This window comes from Kogia breviceps, chromosome 5, assembly GCF_026419965.1.
Source record: "Kogia breviceps isolate mKogBre1 chromosome 5, mKogBre1 haplotype 1, whole genome shotgun sequence".
NCBI lineage: Eukaryota > Metazoa > Chordata > Mammalia > Artiodactyla > Physeteridae > Kogia > Kogia breviceps.
Window position 1 is genome coordinate 15,344,014 of NC_081314.1, and position 14,057 is coordinate 15,358,070.

The 14,057-nt window shown below is 40.7% G+C and overlaps 1 protein-coding gene across 1 annotated transcript; it reads left to right on the plus strand.

Annotated features, from left to right (window-relative positions):
• The first annotated feature begins 1,096 nt into the window (after positions 1-1,096).
• On the plus strand, positions 1,097-1,972 carry LOC131757620 (proline-rich protein 23C-like). Its single transcript, XM_059065268.1, has one exon. The coding sequence runs from the start codon at positions 1,097-1,099 to the stop codon at positions 1,970-1,972; it is 876 nt and encodes a 291-aa protein (XP_058921251.1).
• The last annotated feature ends 12,085 nt before the right edge of the window (positions 1,973-14,057 follow it).

The window sequence follows — 14,057 nt, forward strand, 5'->3', positions numbered from 1 at the left end:
GTAAAAAGGGACAAAGTGAGCAATCACGTGGTTAAAGGACAGGGAAGGAAATGTTTCACCTTCCTCTGAAACCATAGGAAAGTATTACCTATTCCAGAATCATTATTGGATATTTTCTCCTATTAACACTGGTTAGGCAGTCGAGGCACACCTCTTGGCAACCACCTTCAGGGATCTGACAGTCATTGACATCACAGGCAAGGAGAGGCTTAAAGGATGTCATCCAAAAATTCAGGGCTTCCCTGGTGGCGCAGTGGTTGAGAGTCCGCCTGCCAATGCAGAGAACACGGGTTCGTACCCCGTTCCGGGAGGATCCCACATGCCGCGGAGCGGCTGGGCCCGTGAGCCATGGCCGCTGAGCCTGCGCGTCCGGAGCCTGTGCTCCGCAACGGGAGAGGCCGCAACGGTGAGAGGCCCGCGTACAGGGGAAAAAAAAAGACACAAAAATTCACCTCACTGTTGGACCAAAAGAAGTTAAAAGGTCACTTCCAGGGCGAGGTCTCAGGGGACAAGGGAACTACATCTCACTGTCCTGTGCAGCGCTCCACTGGTGGGACTTGAACTTGAATCAGTTTTCCGGTTAAGGTTTTCCGTATCTGAGGTCAACACAAGGAAAGCCAGGAACTCGACCCAGGAGGCCTAGTCCTAGAGTGGCACGATTGCTCCGCCCCTTGAGGTCTACGAAAGTATTTCTCTCGAGTAAACTACCCACCACAGCCGCGGCTACTGGGCAACACAGAGGCCTCCACCTCTAGGGGCGGAGCCTAGGACGGGGCGGAGCTTAGCGTGAGAATGCTTTGCGACTCAGGTTCCTCCGGCGTCACTCACATCCTTGGCCCACTCCTGCGCAAACCAGTCCACGTGAGGACCTGAAGATTCATGCACGCAAAGCCGAGCCCAGCAGCTCCCCTAGAAGCCAGGACTGAGGGATCCCGAGAGGCGCCCCCAGACCTCCGAAGGCTCCTCCCTCGTCCCGCAGTCCTGCGCCCCGCCGCCCTGCGTCGGCCTCACCTGTCAAACCTATCTGACACTGCCTGCAGGACCCGGCCCTTCCTCGCCTTCTGCCAGGCACCAGGCCCGTGGAGACATAGAGAAGATGGGCAGCCGGCCCCGCAGGCCCAGCGCCTCCCCTGCGGACCGGTGGGGACCGGATCCTGGAGGACAGGGCCCTGCCAAGCGCCGGCGAACGGAGGAGCCCGCGGGCCGCGAGTCCAAGGCCAGGGCGGCGCCCAGCCTGGACAACCGGACCTGGCCCCCGACCGCGGACACGCTCATCTTCGTGGTGGTCCTGCCCGCCGGCTGTGCCCTGCACGTGCCCCTGGACGACATCGACCTGCTGCTGGAAGTGGCGCCAACGTCCGTAAGGCAAGTGTCTCTCGGAGATCGCGTCCTCATGCTGGTCCCCGAGGCCCTCATGGGCTCGGGCGTGGAAGGCCCGTGGGGACAGGGCCTGGGACGGGCCGCTTTCCTGAGCGCTCCCGGGGAGTACATGGCCCTGGAGCCGGGATTCTTGTGCGCAGCTGTCCCAGAGATCGCCTGCCAAGAAGAGGTCAACGAGGAGGACGCGGATGCTGACGCCGACTTCCTGCCGGCTGGGACGGATGCTGCTGCAGTCTCACTCGCTGGGCTCCGCCCCTCGGCTGGATGTATGTCTGGCTTCGACCTGTTGGGCCTAGTCTCAGAGCCGTCCACTCGGGGCCCCAACACTAGTCCAGAGAGACGCTCTCCTCACCACGACGACAACCTGGACTTGCACCTTCCGGAGCCCTTCCCTGACTCACCACTCCAACCTCTACCTCCCTCTCCAAGTCCAGGTCCTCACCAGCGTCCCCAACGCCCTCATAGTCCTCCACGCAAGACCCGGAAATGCCTGTTCCCTGAATCAACCGCCTCCCACAATTCCTGGCCAACTCAACGGGGACCAGAAGAGAGTCTTCTGATATTGGCTCTGTGTCCCTTGCACACACCGTAAGAATCATACGAACAGATGCTTTATGGATGCAGGCTGCACTGCAGAATTTTGATCAGTGACTGACTAAAACAACTGAAAGGAAGTTCACCCGGGAAAGAAAAGCCGCGTGAAATACAGTGTGCTTTCTGACAGCCAGACTGCTCCTTAGGTTTTCTCTAGGGAGGGCACCCTTAAGCAGCTCTACCCCCCTCCCCTTCGCTTCAAACCTAAGCGCCAGCACTTTTCTCTAAAAAGCCATCCTTTTCCGGGCACCCTACCACTGCCCATACCCCTGTTCCCCCCAACCCCCTTAAAAGAGTAATTGCTAAATCTGTTTTGTTTACAGGGTTTGGGACCTAGTGTCCATACTAGTTTACAACAACCCTCTACCCAGTTTGAACTTTTCTGGATGGCAGCTCTAGCCCCTTTGGGGGAAACTAGCCAGTAGTTGTATGTGGACAAATCTTTGTTGGATACAGAACACAGCATGGGGAACAATGATCAGGCACCCTCCTCTTTTTGAATGAGCAGGTTGGCAAATGGTTTAACTTTATTGCTGCGTTTGGGGTGGTATTTTCCGAAAAGAGCCAACTGTTTTCCATTCTTCTTATATGCTTTTAATATATTTCTCTTGTCCTGGAAATGTTTGTAATTCTAAAGATTCTGTGTTTTATACTTCTAAGATCCCAAATATGTTTTGTACATTATGACTAGCATATAGAAATAATTTGCTCTTATATGGGTCTGATATCCAGCAAAATTACTTAATTTCTGTAACCACTTCTCTTCAGATTCTCTTGCTTGAATGATAAAGATCTCTCCAAATAATGAGTATGTCTCTTTTTTTTGAGAAGCCTCTTACATCTTATTTTTCCTTAATCTTTTTTAAAAATAGATTTATTTATTTATTTTTATTCATTTATTTTTGGCTGCGTTCGGTCTTCGTTGCTGTGTGCGGTCTTTCTCTAGTTGCGAGGAGCTGGGGCTGCTCTTCGTTGCGGTGTGCGGGCTTCTCATTGCGGTGGCTTCTCTTGTTGCAGAACGTGGGCTCTTGGCACGTCGGCTTCAGAAGTTGTGGCTCGCAGGCTCCAGAGCACAAGCTCAGTACTTGTGGTGCATGGGCTTAGCTGCTCCGTGGCATGTGGGATCTTCCCAGACCAGGGCTCGAACCTGTGTCCTCTGCATTGGCAGACAGATTCTTAACCATTGCGCCACCAGGGAAGTCGCTCCTTAATATTTTTTATTGGATATTACTGCAAATCCAGGTTGACTGGTATAGTCAATAGGGTCATCTCTTTCTTTTACTTTTTCTTTATTTTTGAAGTATAGTTGATTTACAATATTAGTGTTTGGTGCAAAACAAAATAATTCAATATTTTTATAGATGATATTACAGTTAATGTTATTGCAAAAAAATGGATATATTTTCCTCTGCTGTACAATATGTCCTTGTTCCTTACTTACTTCATACACAGTAGTTTTAATCTCTCAGTCCTCTACCCTATCTTGTTCCTCCCTCCTCTCTCCCCGGTGAGAAGCACTACTTTGTTCTCATTATATGTGAGTCTGTTTCTGTTTTATTGTATGCATTTATTTGTTTTATTTTTTAGCTTCCACATATGAGTGATAACATAGTGTATATGTCTTTCTCTGTCTGACTAATTTCATTAAGCAGAATACACTCTAAGACCATCCACGTTGTTGCAAATGGCAGAACTCCATTCTCATGAGACTGGCATCCATTTGCACACCCTTTGCAGTTGGTATTCAATAAAACCAAACGAGGTTTTCTTCTCCTGATTTTCTTTTGCCCCGAAAGTTAGGCTTTAATCCAGAGATTGTTCTCTTTGGTGTCGTGTGGTGGAAGCTCTGGAGTCTGCATTCAGAGAAGTCATGTTGGGGCCTAAGTCATGAGAGTTACAAGCACCTCATTTACTCACCATTGCCAGCTCTTATGGCGTAGTTTAAGTGTAGAGCTTCTACTCTTCCAGGAAAGATGCCTACTTCTTACATGTCATCTCATTCAACTCCTCATAGCTTCACTAAGGAGGATTTGGCTTGAACAAAATTGTGCATTTGAGAGGCTCCTTTGATAAGAAGGGGTGAAGATTTCTCAGTTTCAATGGGCAGCATATTTTGATTTGGTATAAAGAGGCTTCCAAACAAAATTCTGAATCAAAAGCTGCTTCATTAAAACATTCTCTGGCCAAAGCTAATGACCAATTTGAAAAACAACTAGACTTATTTCTCTATTAAGTCCTCCAGTTGCCTTTCCCAGATCTCCCTCTGCCTCTTCTCCTGCCATTCTCTCTCCTTCTGAATTCCACTGATTCCTCCTTTAATTCCCCTTGTCCAGGTACCCTGCCTTTGCCCAACAAACCTCCCAAGAACCCAAAATGCCAGCTGCCTCTGAAGATCCACCCCCATGCACCAGGTATTCAGACAACTTCAGAGTTTAAACCTTGGACCTGAGCTGAATTAAGAGCTATTTGTAAAAATGCCTCTAAATTCAGACAAGACCAGCAAATATTCAGAGAAGAATTTAGTGTTCTGTTGGGTGCGTAAGCCCCAGACTTGTCTTGACACAAATCACTCATACACATATTGGTCAGAACTGCCGATGCTCATTTCTGGATGGCAAAGCAGACTGGACTGACCCAGGAAAGGACCTGCAGGCTCTCTCTTACCACAATAAACCTAAGGGTTCAATAAGAAGCCTGAAAAGTTAGGCAAAGTCTCCTAAAAATCATACCTGAAACATTTCCAATAAAAATCAATGCAACTGCTACTCTTTCTATAATAAACCCTGCCACCTTTGCTCAGCCTCTTCCTTGGCATAAACGTCCCACACACATGATCAGTATCTCAAATAACGCACAGATTTTCCCTGTCTCCCGGCCTTTACATGTAACCCTTGAGCCCTTTGACTGGAAACATTCCTTCCTGCTCCGTGACAACACACCTGCCAATCTAACAGGGTAGAACTTAACTTTACACATAGAATTGTTATATTAGAAGCACACCAGAGGGAGTATTTCTTGAGTTTTCAGAGGAGCTCTCTATTCATAATCAATTGTATCTGGTCTGCATATACCTTTGCATTCTGCATTATATTTGATAGATACTCCAGATAAATATCTTGACACAACATCTGACCTTTATGAGTTAGAAATTTCACTGATGTAGAAAAGATAATGGGAGCAGAACTTATTAAAGTTCAGATACATTCTACAAAACCATTACCCAAACTTCCCACAATATCCCTTGATGCCAAAAGATGAAGAGCTCAAATGTGTAGTTGAATGCCTTCTACAAAGGTCTTCCCATGCACTGCCTTTGTAACACTCTCATCCAGCAAGAAATGAAGCCACACAGACAATGATTTTTGATTTGTTCAAGACCTTAAGGCCATCAATAAAATAAGTATACCTCACTTCCTGAAGGAAATTAACCCAAACACCGTTTTATCATCAATTCCACATGAAGCCACTTGCTTCACTCTAATGAATCTTTGCTCTGACTTTTTCAATGTGTTTCTAGACCAAGACAGTCAGTATCTTTTTGCCTTCACCTGAGGAGGACAATAATATACCTGGACAGTCATGCCCCTGGAGTACATTGGAGCCCCCTTCTATTTTTCCCTGGTTCTGGATCATCACTTAAAAGGTCTAAATTTCCCTCCTGATTCAGTTCTTAATACAATGTTAAGATAATTTACTTTGTTCAAAGAACAAGGAAGCCTGTAAAAGGCTTCCATTGACTTGCCCCAGCCTTATCAAAAAGGAGGCATAAAATTTCAAATATAAGTTATAATTCTGCCCAAATACAGTCCATTATTTAGAGTATACCCATTTCAGGAGAGGAAAAACTTCTTTTCTGAAAAAGACAATTCAAACATATCCTAGACCCCTCACAAAATACAATTGAGAGTATTTCTGGTTTTAACTGAATATTTGCAGACAATGGGTGCAAGTTTTACTAGACAGAAACATGTCTTTATGAATTGACTATCCCCTCAGTAAGAGACCGTATCCTGGGAAACTCAAATGTGAAGAGGTCTTCTGTAACCTGAAGAAGACTGTTCAACAGCCTCTTTCTCTATTCCAGTCTAACTACTAAGAAATCTTGTGTCTATTTGTGAATAAGCTATCTGACAAGTCCTTGAGATTTTAACTCAGCTTGATGAGAACTATCAAAAACCCATTGCTCCTAAAACTGGAAGCAACTAAGATGTCTTTCAATAGGTGGAGAAATATCTGTGATTATACATAATCTATATATCTATATATATTATATAATACATATATATTGTTTATATATAATATATGGAATGTTATTCAGGTTAAGAAAAAAAGGAAATGAGCTACCAAGCCAAGCAATAAATAGAATAATCCTAAAGGCATATTGCTAAGTTACAGAAGTCAGTCTGAAAAGACCATATCGTGTGTGAATCCAACTATATACATTCTGAAAAAGGCAAAACTATAGAGACAGTAAAAAGATCTGTGGTTGCCAGGGGTTCAGAAGGAGCTGGGTAAATAGGTGGAGTGCATGTGATTTGTAGGGTGGGTATCTACTCTCCGTGACATTATATGGAGAGGTTCATATGGGAATTCTACCAAATACTTAAGGAAAAGTTATACCTATTCTTCACAAACTACTCCAAACAGTTGAAGTGGGGAGAACACTTTGAAACTCATTCTACAAGGCCAGCATTACCCTGATACCAGAACCAGAAAAAGACACTTAAAAAAAAGAAAATTACAGGCCAATATCATTGATAAACTACATGCAAAAATCCTCCACACAATATTAGCAAACTGAATTCACCAATACATAAAGAGGATCTTACACCACAATCTAGTGAGATTTATTCCATGGATTAAAGGATGAATTCATATTCACAAATCAAGTGATGTGATACAACACATTAACAAAACAAAGGATAAAAATTACATGGTCATCTCATGTATGCATAAAAAGCATTTGACAAAATTCAACATACATTCATGATAAAAACTCTCAACAAAGTGGGTATAGAGGGAACATACCTCAACATAATAAAGGCCATACATGACTAAGCCATGCTCACATCATACTCATTGGCCAAAAAAACTGAAATCTTTTCCTCCAAGATCAGAAACAAGACAAGGATGCCCACTGTTGCCATTCCTATTTAACATAGTATCAGAAGTCCTAGTGATAGCAATCAGACAAGAAAAAAAAAATGTATCCAAATTGGAAGGGAAGAAATAAAGCTGTCACTATTTACAGATTACATGATACTATATACAAAAAAACCCTAAAGTCTTCACAAAAAAAACCTGTTAGAACTAAAAAATGAATTCAGTAAAGTTGCAGGATACAAAATTAATATTTAGAAGTCTGCTGCCTTTCTATATATTGATAATAAACTATCAGAAATATAAATCAAGAAAACAATCCCATTTACAATTTCATCAAAAGGAAAAAAACACCTAAGAGTAAATTTAGCCAAAGAGATGAAAGACCTATACTCTGAAAATTATAACACATTGATGGAAGTCAATAGAAGTCAATATAAATAAATGGAAAGATATCCCATGTTTATGGATTGGAAGAATTAACATTGTTAAAATGTCCCAAATTCTCAAAATTATCTACAAATTTATTGCAGTTCCTATCAATACACACACATTTTTCACGTAACTAGAAAAATAATTCTAAAATTTATATGAAATCACAAAAGACCTCAAATAGTTAATCTTGAGAAAAAGAACAAAGCTAGAGGTATCGTGCTCCCTGGCTTCAGGCTACACTAGAAAGCTAGAGTAATCCAAACAGTATGGTACTGGCACAAAAATAGATAAATAGATCAATGTAACAGAATAGAAAGCCCAGAAATAAAGTCATGCACACGTAGTCAATTAACCTACAATGAAGGGGGCAAGAATATATAATGAGGAAAAGCCAGTCTCTGCAACAAAGGGTGTTGGGATAGTTGGAAAGCTACATGTAAAAGAACAAAATTAGAACATTTTCTCACACCATGTAGAAAAATAAACTCAAAATGGATTAAAGACCTAGATGTAAGAAACTGAAACTGTAAAACTCTTCAAAGAAAATATAGGCAGTATGCTTTTTGACATAGTTTTTAGCAGTATTTTTAAAAATCTGTCTCCTTGGGAAAGGAATACAAACAAACCAAAAAATGGACTACATCTAAAAAAGCTTCTGTAAAGTGAAAGAAACCATCAAGAAAATGAAAAGCTCATCTAATGAATAAAGAAGATAGTCACAAATGATATATCCAACACAGGATTAATATTGAAAAATATATAAAGAACTCATACAACTCAATATAAAAATAAAAAACTAGCTGATTATGAAATGGAGAGAGGATCCAAATAGACATTTTTCCAGAGAAGACATACAGATGGCCAATGAAAAAAATGCTCAACACCTCTAATCATGAGGGATATGCAAATCAAAACCACAATGAGCTACCACTTCACACCTATCAGAATGGCTATCATCAAAAAGACAAGAAATAATAAGTGTTGGCAAGGACGTGGAGAAAAGGTACACTAGTACACTGCTGGTGGGAATGTGAATTGGTGCAGCCACTATGGAAAACAGTACAAAGGTTCTTCAAAAAATTAAAAATAGAACAACCATATGATCCAGCAATTACACTCCTGGGTATATATCCAAAGAAAATGAAAACACCAATTTGAAAAGATATATGTACCCCAATGTTCACAGCAGAATGCCAAGATATGGATGCAACATAAGTATCTATGAACAGATGAATGGATAAAGAAGATGCGGTATATATAAATATATATACATATATGTAATGGAATATTACTCAGACATAAAATACATATAATGGAATATTACTCAGCCATAAAAAAGTAAAATTTTGCCATTTGTGACAACATCAATGGACCTAGAGTGTATTATGCTTAGTGAAATAAGTCGAACAAATACTTCATGTTTTCACTTATATGTGGAATCTAAAAAATAAAACAAATAAACAAATATTACAGTTCAGAAATAGACTCACAGATGTAGAGAAAAAACTGTTACCAGAGGAGAGAGGGTTGTGTGGGGAGAGACAATATAGGTAAAGGGAATTAGAAGGTACAAACTACTAGATATAAAATAAATAAGTGACAAGGATGTAATGTACAGTACAGGTAATATGACCAATATTATCTAATAACTTTACATTAAGTACAATCTATAGAAATATTGAATCACTATGTTGTAGAGTTGAAACTAATATTGTAAGCCCACTATAGTTCAATATAAAATAGGTATAATTAATTAATTAATTAAAATGATGGGTAAAACTGCCAACAATTTTTTTACAGACATAGAAAAACCCACCCTAAATTCACATGGAATCTCAAAGAGCCCCAAATAGCCAAAACAATCTTGAAAAAAAAGAATAAAGTTAGAGCTCTCACATTTCCTGATTTCAAATTTTATTACATAGCTACAGTAATCAAATCAGTGTGGTGCTGGCATAAAAATAGACCAATTGATTAGAATACATAGCCCAGAAACAAACTCTTGCATATATTGTATAATGAAATTCAGCAAAGGTGCCAAGTCTACTCAATGGGGAAAGGATAACCTTTTCAAACAATTTGGTTGGGGTGGCAGGAGTGTTGAAATAAGTAAAGGGGATTAAGAGGTACAAACCTCCAGTTATAAAATAAACAAGCCATGGGGATATAATATACAGCATAAGGGATTTGGTCAATACTATTGTAATAATGTTGAATGGGAACAGACAATTACTAGACTTATCATGGTGATTATTTCATAATGTATGCAAATGTAAAATCACTATTTCGTGCATCTGAAACCAACATAATATTGTTTTTCACTTATATTTCAATAAAAATTTTTGTTGTGGTTAAAACTAGATATCCACATGCAAATAGTAAATGAAGTCGTACCCTTACGTTACACTGTATACAAAAATTAACTCAAAATTGGTCAAAAACCTAAACATAAGCCTTAAAACTATAAAACTCTTACATGAAAACATAAGGGGAAAGCTTCATTATATTGAACTTGATTTCTTGGATACGATACCAAAAGACAACAAAAGTAAAATAGATAAATTGGACTACATCAAAATTTTAAACTTCTGTGCATAAAAGGACACAATTAATAGAGTGGAAAGGCAACCTATAGAATAGGAAAATATTTGCATATCTGCTCTGTGATTAATATCCAGAATACATTAAGAACTACAACTCAACAGGAAAAAATACCTGACATTTAAATGGGCAAAAGACTTGATAGTCATTTCTCCAAAGAAAATATACAAATATATATAAGCATACAGGAAGCATATGAAAAGATGTTCAACATCACTAATCATTAGGGTAATGCAAACTACCATGAGATGCCATCTCACACCTATTAGGGGGTTTGCTATTAAAAGAAAAAGAAAAAAGAAAAAAAAAGTGTTGGCAAGGATGTGGAAATTTTGAGACCATTGTACACTGTTGGTCAGAATGAAAATGGTGTAGCCTTTATGGGAAATAGTATGTCAGTTCTTCAAAGACTTAAAAATGGAACTACTGTATAATCCAGGAATTCTGACTATATATCCAAAAGAATTAAAAACAGGATCTCAAAGAGATATTTGTACACTCCTATTGATAGCAACATTATTCACAATAACCAAAGGTGGAAGCAGCCCGAATGTCCATGAAAGGATGAATCGATAAACAAAATGTAGATGCATACAATGGAATATTACTCAGCCTTAAAAAAGAAGGAAATTCTGACACACATTACAACATAAGTGAATACTGAGGACATTATGCTAAGTGAAATAAACCAGTTACCAAAGATAAATACTGCATGATTTTACTTACATGAGGTATCTAGAGTAGTCAAACTCATAGAAACAAAAGTATAATGGTGGTTTCCAGGGGCTGGAGAGAGGAGGCAATGGGGAGTTGTTTTAAAAGTACAGACTGTTCGTTTTGCAAGATAAAAAGTTATGGAGACTGGTTACACAACAGTGCAAATATACTTAATACTACTAAACTGTACACTTAAAATGGGTATTTTATGTTACGTGTATTACCACAATTTTGTTTAAAACACATCTGAGGTTATTTCCAGGTTGTATGTCATCTGTCAAAAACATGATCCTGGAAAAACTGTAAAAATGGGGGCTTCCCTGGTGGCGCAGTGGTTGAGAATCCGCCTGCCGATGCAGGAGACACGGGTTCGTGCCCCGGTCCGGGAAGATCCCACATGCCGCGGAGCAACTAAGCCCGTGAGCCATGGCTGCCAGGCCTGCGCGTCCGGAGCCTGTGCTCCGCAACGGGAGAGGCCACAACAGTGAGAGGCCCGCATACCGCAAAAAAAAAAAAAAAAAAAGAAAAAAAAAACTGTAAAAATGGGACATAGCCAAGAAAAATGTTTCAAAGGCCCTTTGAACACCTTCAGATAGGTTTTTTTCCCCAGCTTCCACTCTTCATGAGATTTGAACAGGTTTAAACCTATTTTCAGGATGTGTTAAATCATTTCCAGGTTGAATATCTACAGTCCTTACAGTTGCTAAAAAGCTGCTTGTGTTGTGTTTCTAACCTGGATCATACCAGTGACCAAGGCACATACTTTACAGGAACCATCATAAAAGAGTTCTCTAAGGCATTGCCCCTTACTCATAAACTATACTGTCCTTACCAGCCTCAATCTCCGAGAGAGGTTAACAGCACCAATGGCATCCTTCAGTTAAAATTAGCAACATTTTAAGAAACCCTTGTGCTCTTTTGGCCAACTGTACTCCTGCTTAATCTTATGAAGCCATACTTTCCAGTTCCTTGGGGACATATTGATTATCTCCCTATGAATTAGTAAAGCCCGTGAATGTAGGGATTTCATCTCCAATTCTAGATTATACTCTATTGTATATAGACATGGCAAAATATTTCAGAAGACTCATATACGTGCCCAGTCCTATCACCAGCAGGTTAAGTCCACCTCTCAACCAAGTCTTCCTAAAATGCCTCTTTATGATATTTAACCAGGAATTTCATCTACTAGAAGAGATATATATTTTAAAAAGCCTGCTCTTGAACCTCATTGGAGGAAACTTTATCAGTTACTATTAACAATAAACACATCCGGGAAACTCCAGGAAGTTAATACTTTCACATTCACAACTAAAGAAACAATTCAGAGTTCCATAAAATTTAAAATTTATTCCACTAGGGGATATCAAATTGAGGCTTCTGACAGTACTCTAGAAGAAGCCAATCTTTAGAACCATAAAGCTAAAGAATGACATCGACCAGAAAGCAGAATAGGAAATTCCCAGCATCCTTCTCCCAGACAGAAACAATGATTTGACTGCCATCCATGGGTAAAAGTTCCTTTGCAAGAGCCTTGGGACTAGGTAGCCGGTTGTGAAATCCCAGTGGAACCCAAGACCAAGGAGGGTGTTTTGACAAGGAAGGCCCTAGTGGGAAGCCCACTGACTGGTGTGGTACCAGCTGTAGTTTCAAAAGCTGCCACATTCCTCTGTGGACTTGGCTCCATCCCCACTTGTCTGAGATCCTCCCACCAGCCCCATCCACCAAGGAACACAGGAGGAGCCATTCCATCAGCACCCTCAGTAACAGGCCACTGACCATGGACCCAACTGCAGACCCTAAAAGCAGCCCCGTAATCCAGCTCCAGTCCTGTTTGACCACAGTCCCAGAGACAGTCCCATCGTTCTGGAAATCCAGCAGGAGAAGCTTTTACTAAGCAAAACCAGTTCCTTAAAGATTGTAAGAGGTGTCTGCTCCTTCAGATGCACAGACATCAATGCAAAGCTACAAGGATCATGAAGAGTTAGGCAAACATGACACCACCAAAATGAAAATAATAAAGTTCTGTAACCAACCCTAAGGAACTGAAAATCTGTGAACTACTGGACAAACTATTTAAAATAATCATTGTATAGAAAGCCCAGAGATAAACCCACACACATATGGTCACCTTATCTTTGATAAAGGAGGGAAGGATATACAGTGGAGAAAAGACAGCCTCTTCAATAAGTGGTGCTGGGAAAACTGGACAGCTACCTGTAAAAGTATGAAATTAGAACACTCCCTAACACCACACACAAAAATAAACTCAAAATGGGTTAAAGACCTAAATGTAAGGCCAGACACTATCAAACTCTTAGAGGAAAACATAGGCAGAACACTCTATGACATCAATCACAGCAAGATCCTTTTTGACCCATCTCCTAGAGAAATGGAAATAAAAACAAAAATAAACAAATGGGATCTAATGAAACTTAAAAGCTTTTGCACAGCAAAGGATACCATAAACAAGAACAAAAGACAACCCTCAGAATGGGAGAAAATAGTTGCAAATGAAGCAACTGACAAAGGATTAATATCCAAAATTTATAAGCAACTCAGGCAGCTCAATAACAAAAAACAAACAACCCAATCTAAAAGTGGGCAGAAGACCTAAACAGACATTTCTCCAAAGAAGATATACAGATTTCCAACAAACACATGAAAGAATACTCAACATCATTAATCATAAGAGAAATGCAAATCAAAACTACAATGAGGGCTTCCCTGGTGGCGCAGTGGTTGAGAATCCGCCTGCCGATGCAGGAGACACGGGTTCGTGCCCTGGTCCGGGAAGATCCCACATGCCGCGGAGCAGCTAAGCCCGTGAGCCATGGCAGCTGGGCCTGCGCGTCCGGAGCCTGTGCTTCGCAACGGGAGAGGCCACAGCAGTGAGAGGCCCGCATACCGCAAAAAAAAAAAAAAAAAAAAAAAAAAAACTACAATGAGATATCATTTCACACTGGTCAGATTGGCCATCATCAAAAACTATAGAGACAATAAATGCTGGAGAGGGTGTGGAGAAAAGGAAACACTCTTGCACTGCTGGTGGGAATGTAAATTGATACAGGCACTATGGAGAACAGCATGGAGGTTCCTTAAAAAACTACAAATAGAACTACCATATGACCCCGCAATCCCACTACTGGGCATATACCCTGAGAAAACCATAATTCAAAAAGAGTCATGTACCAAAATGTTCATTGCAGCTCTATTTACGATAGCCAGGA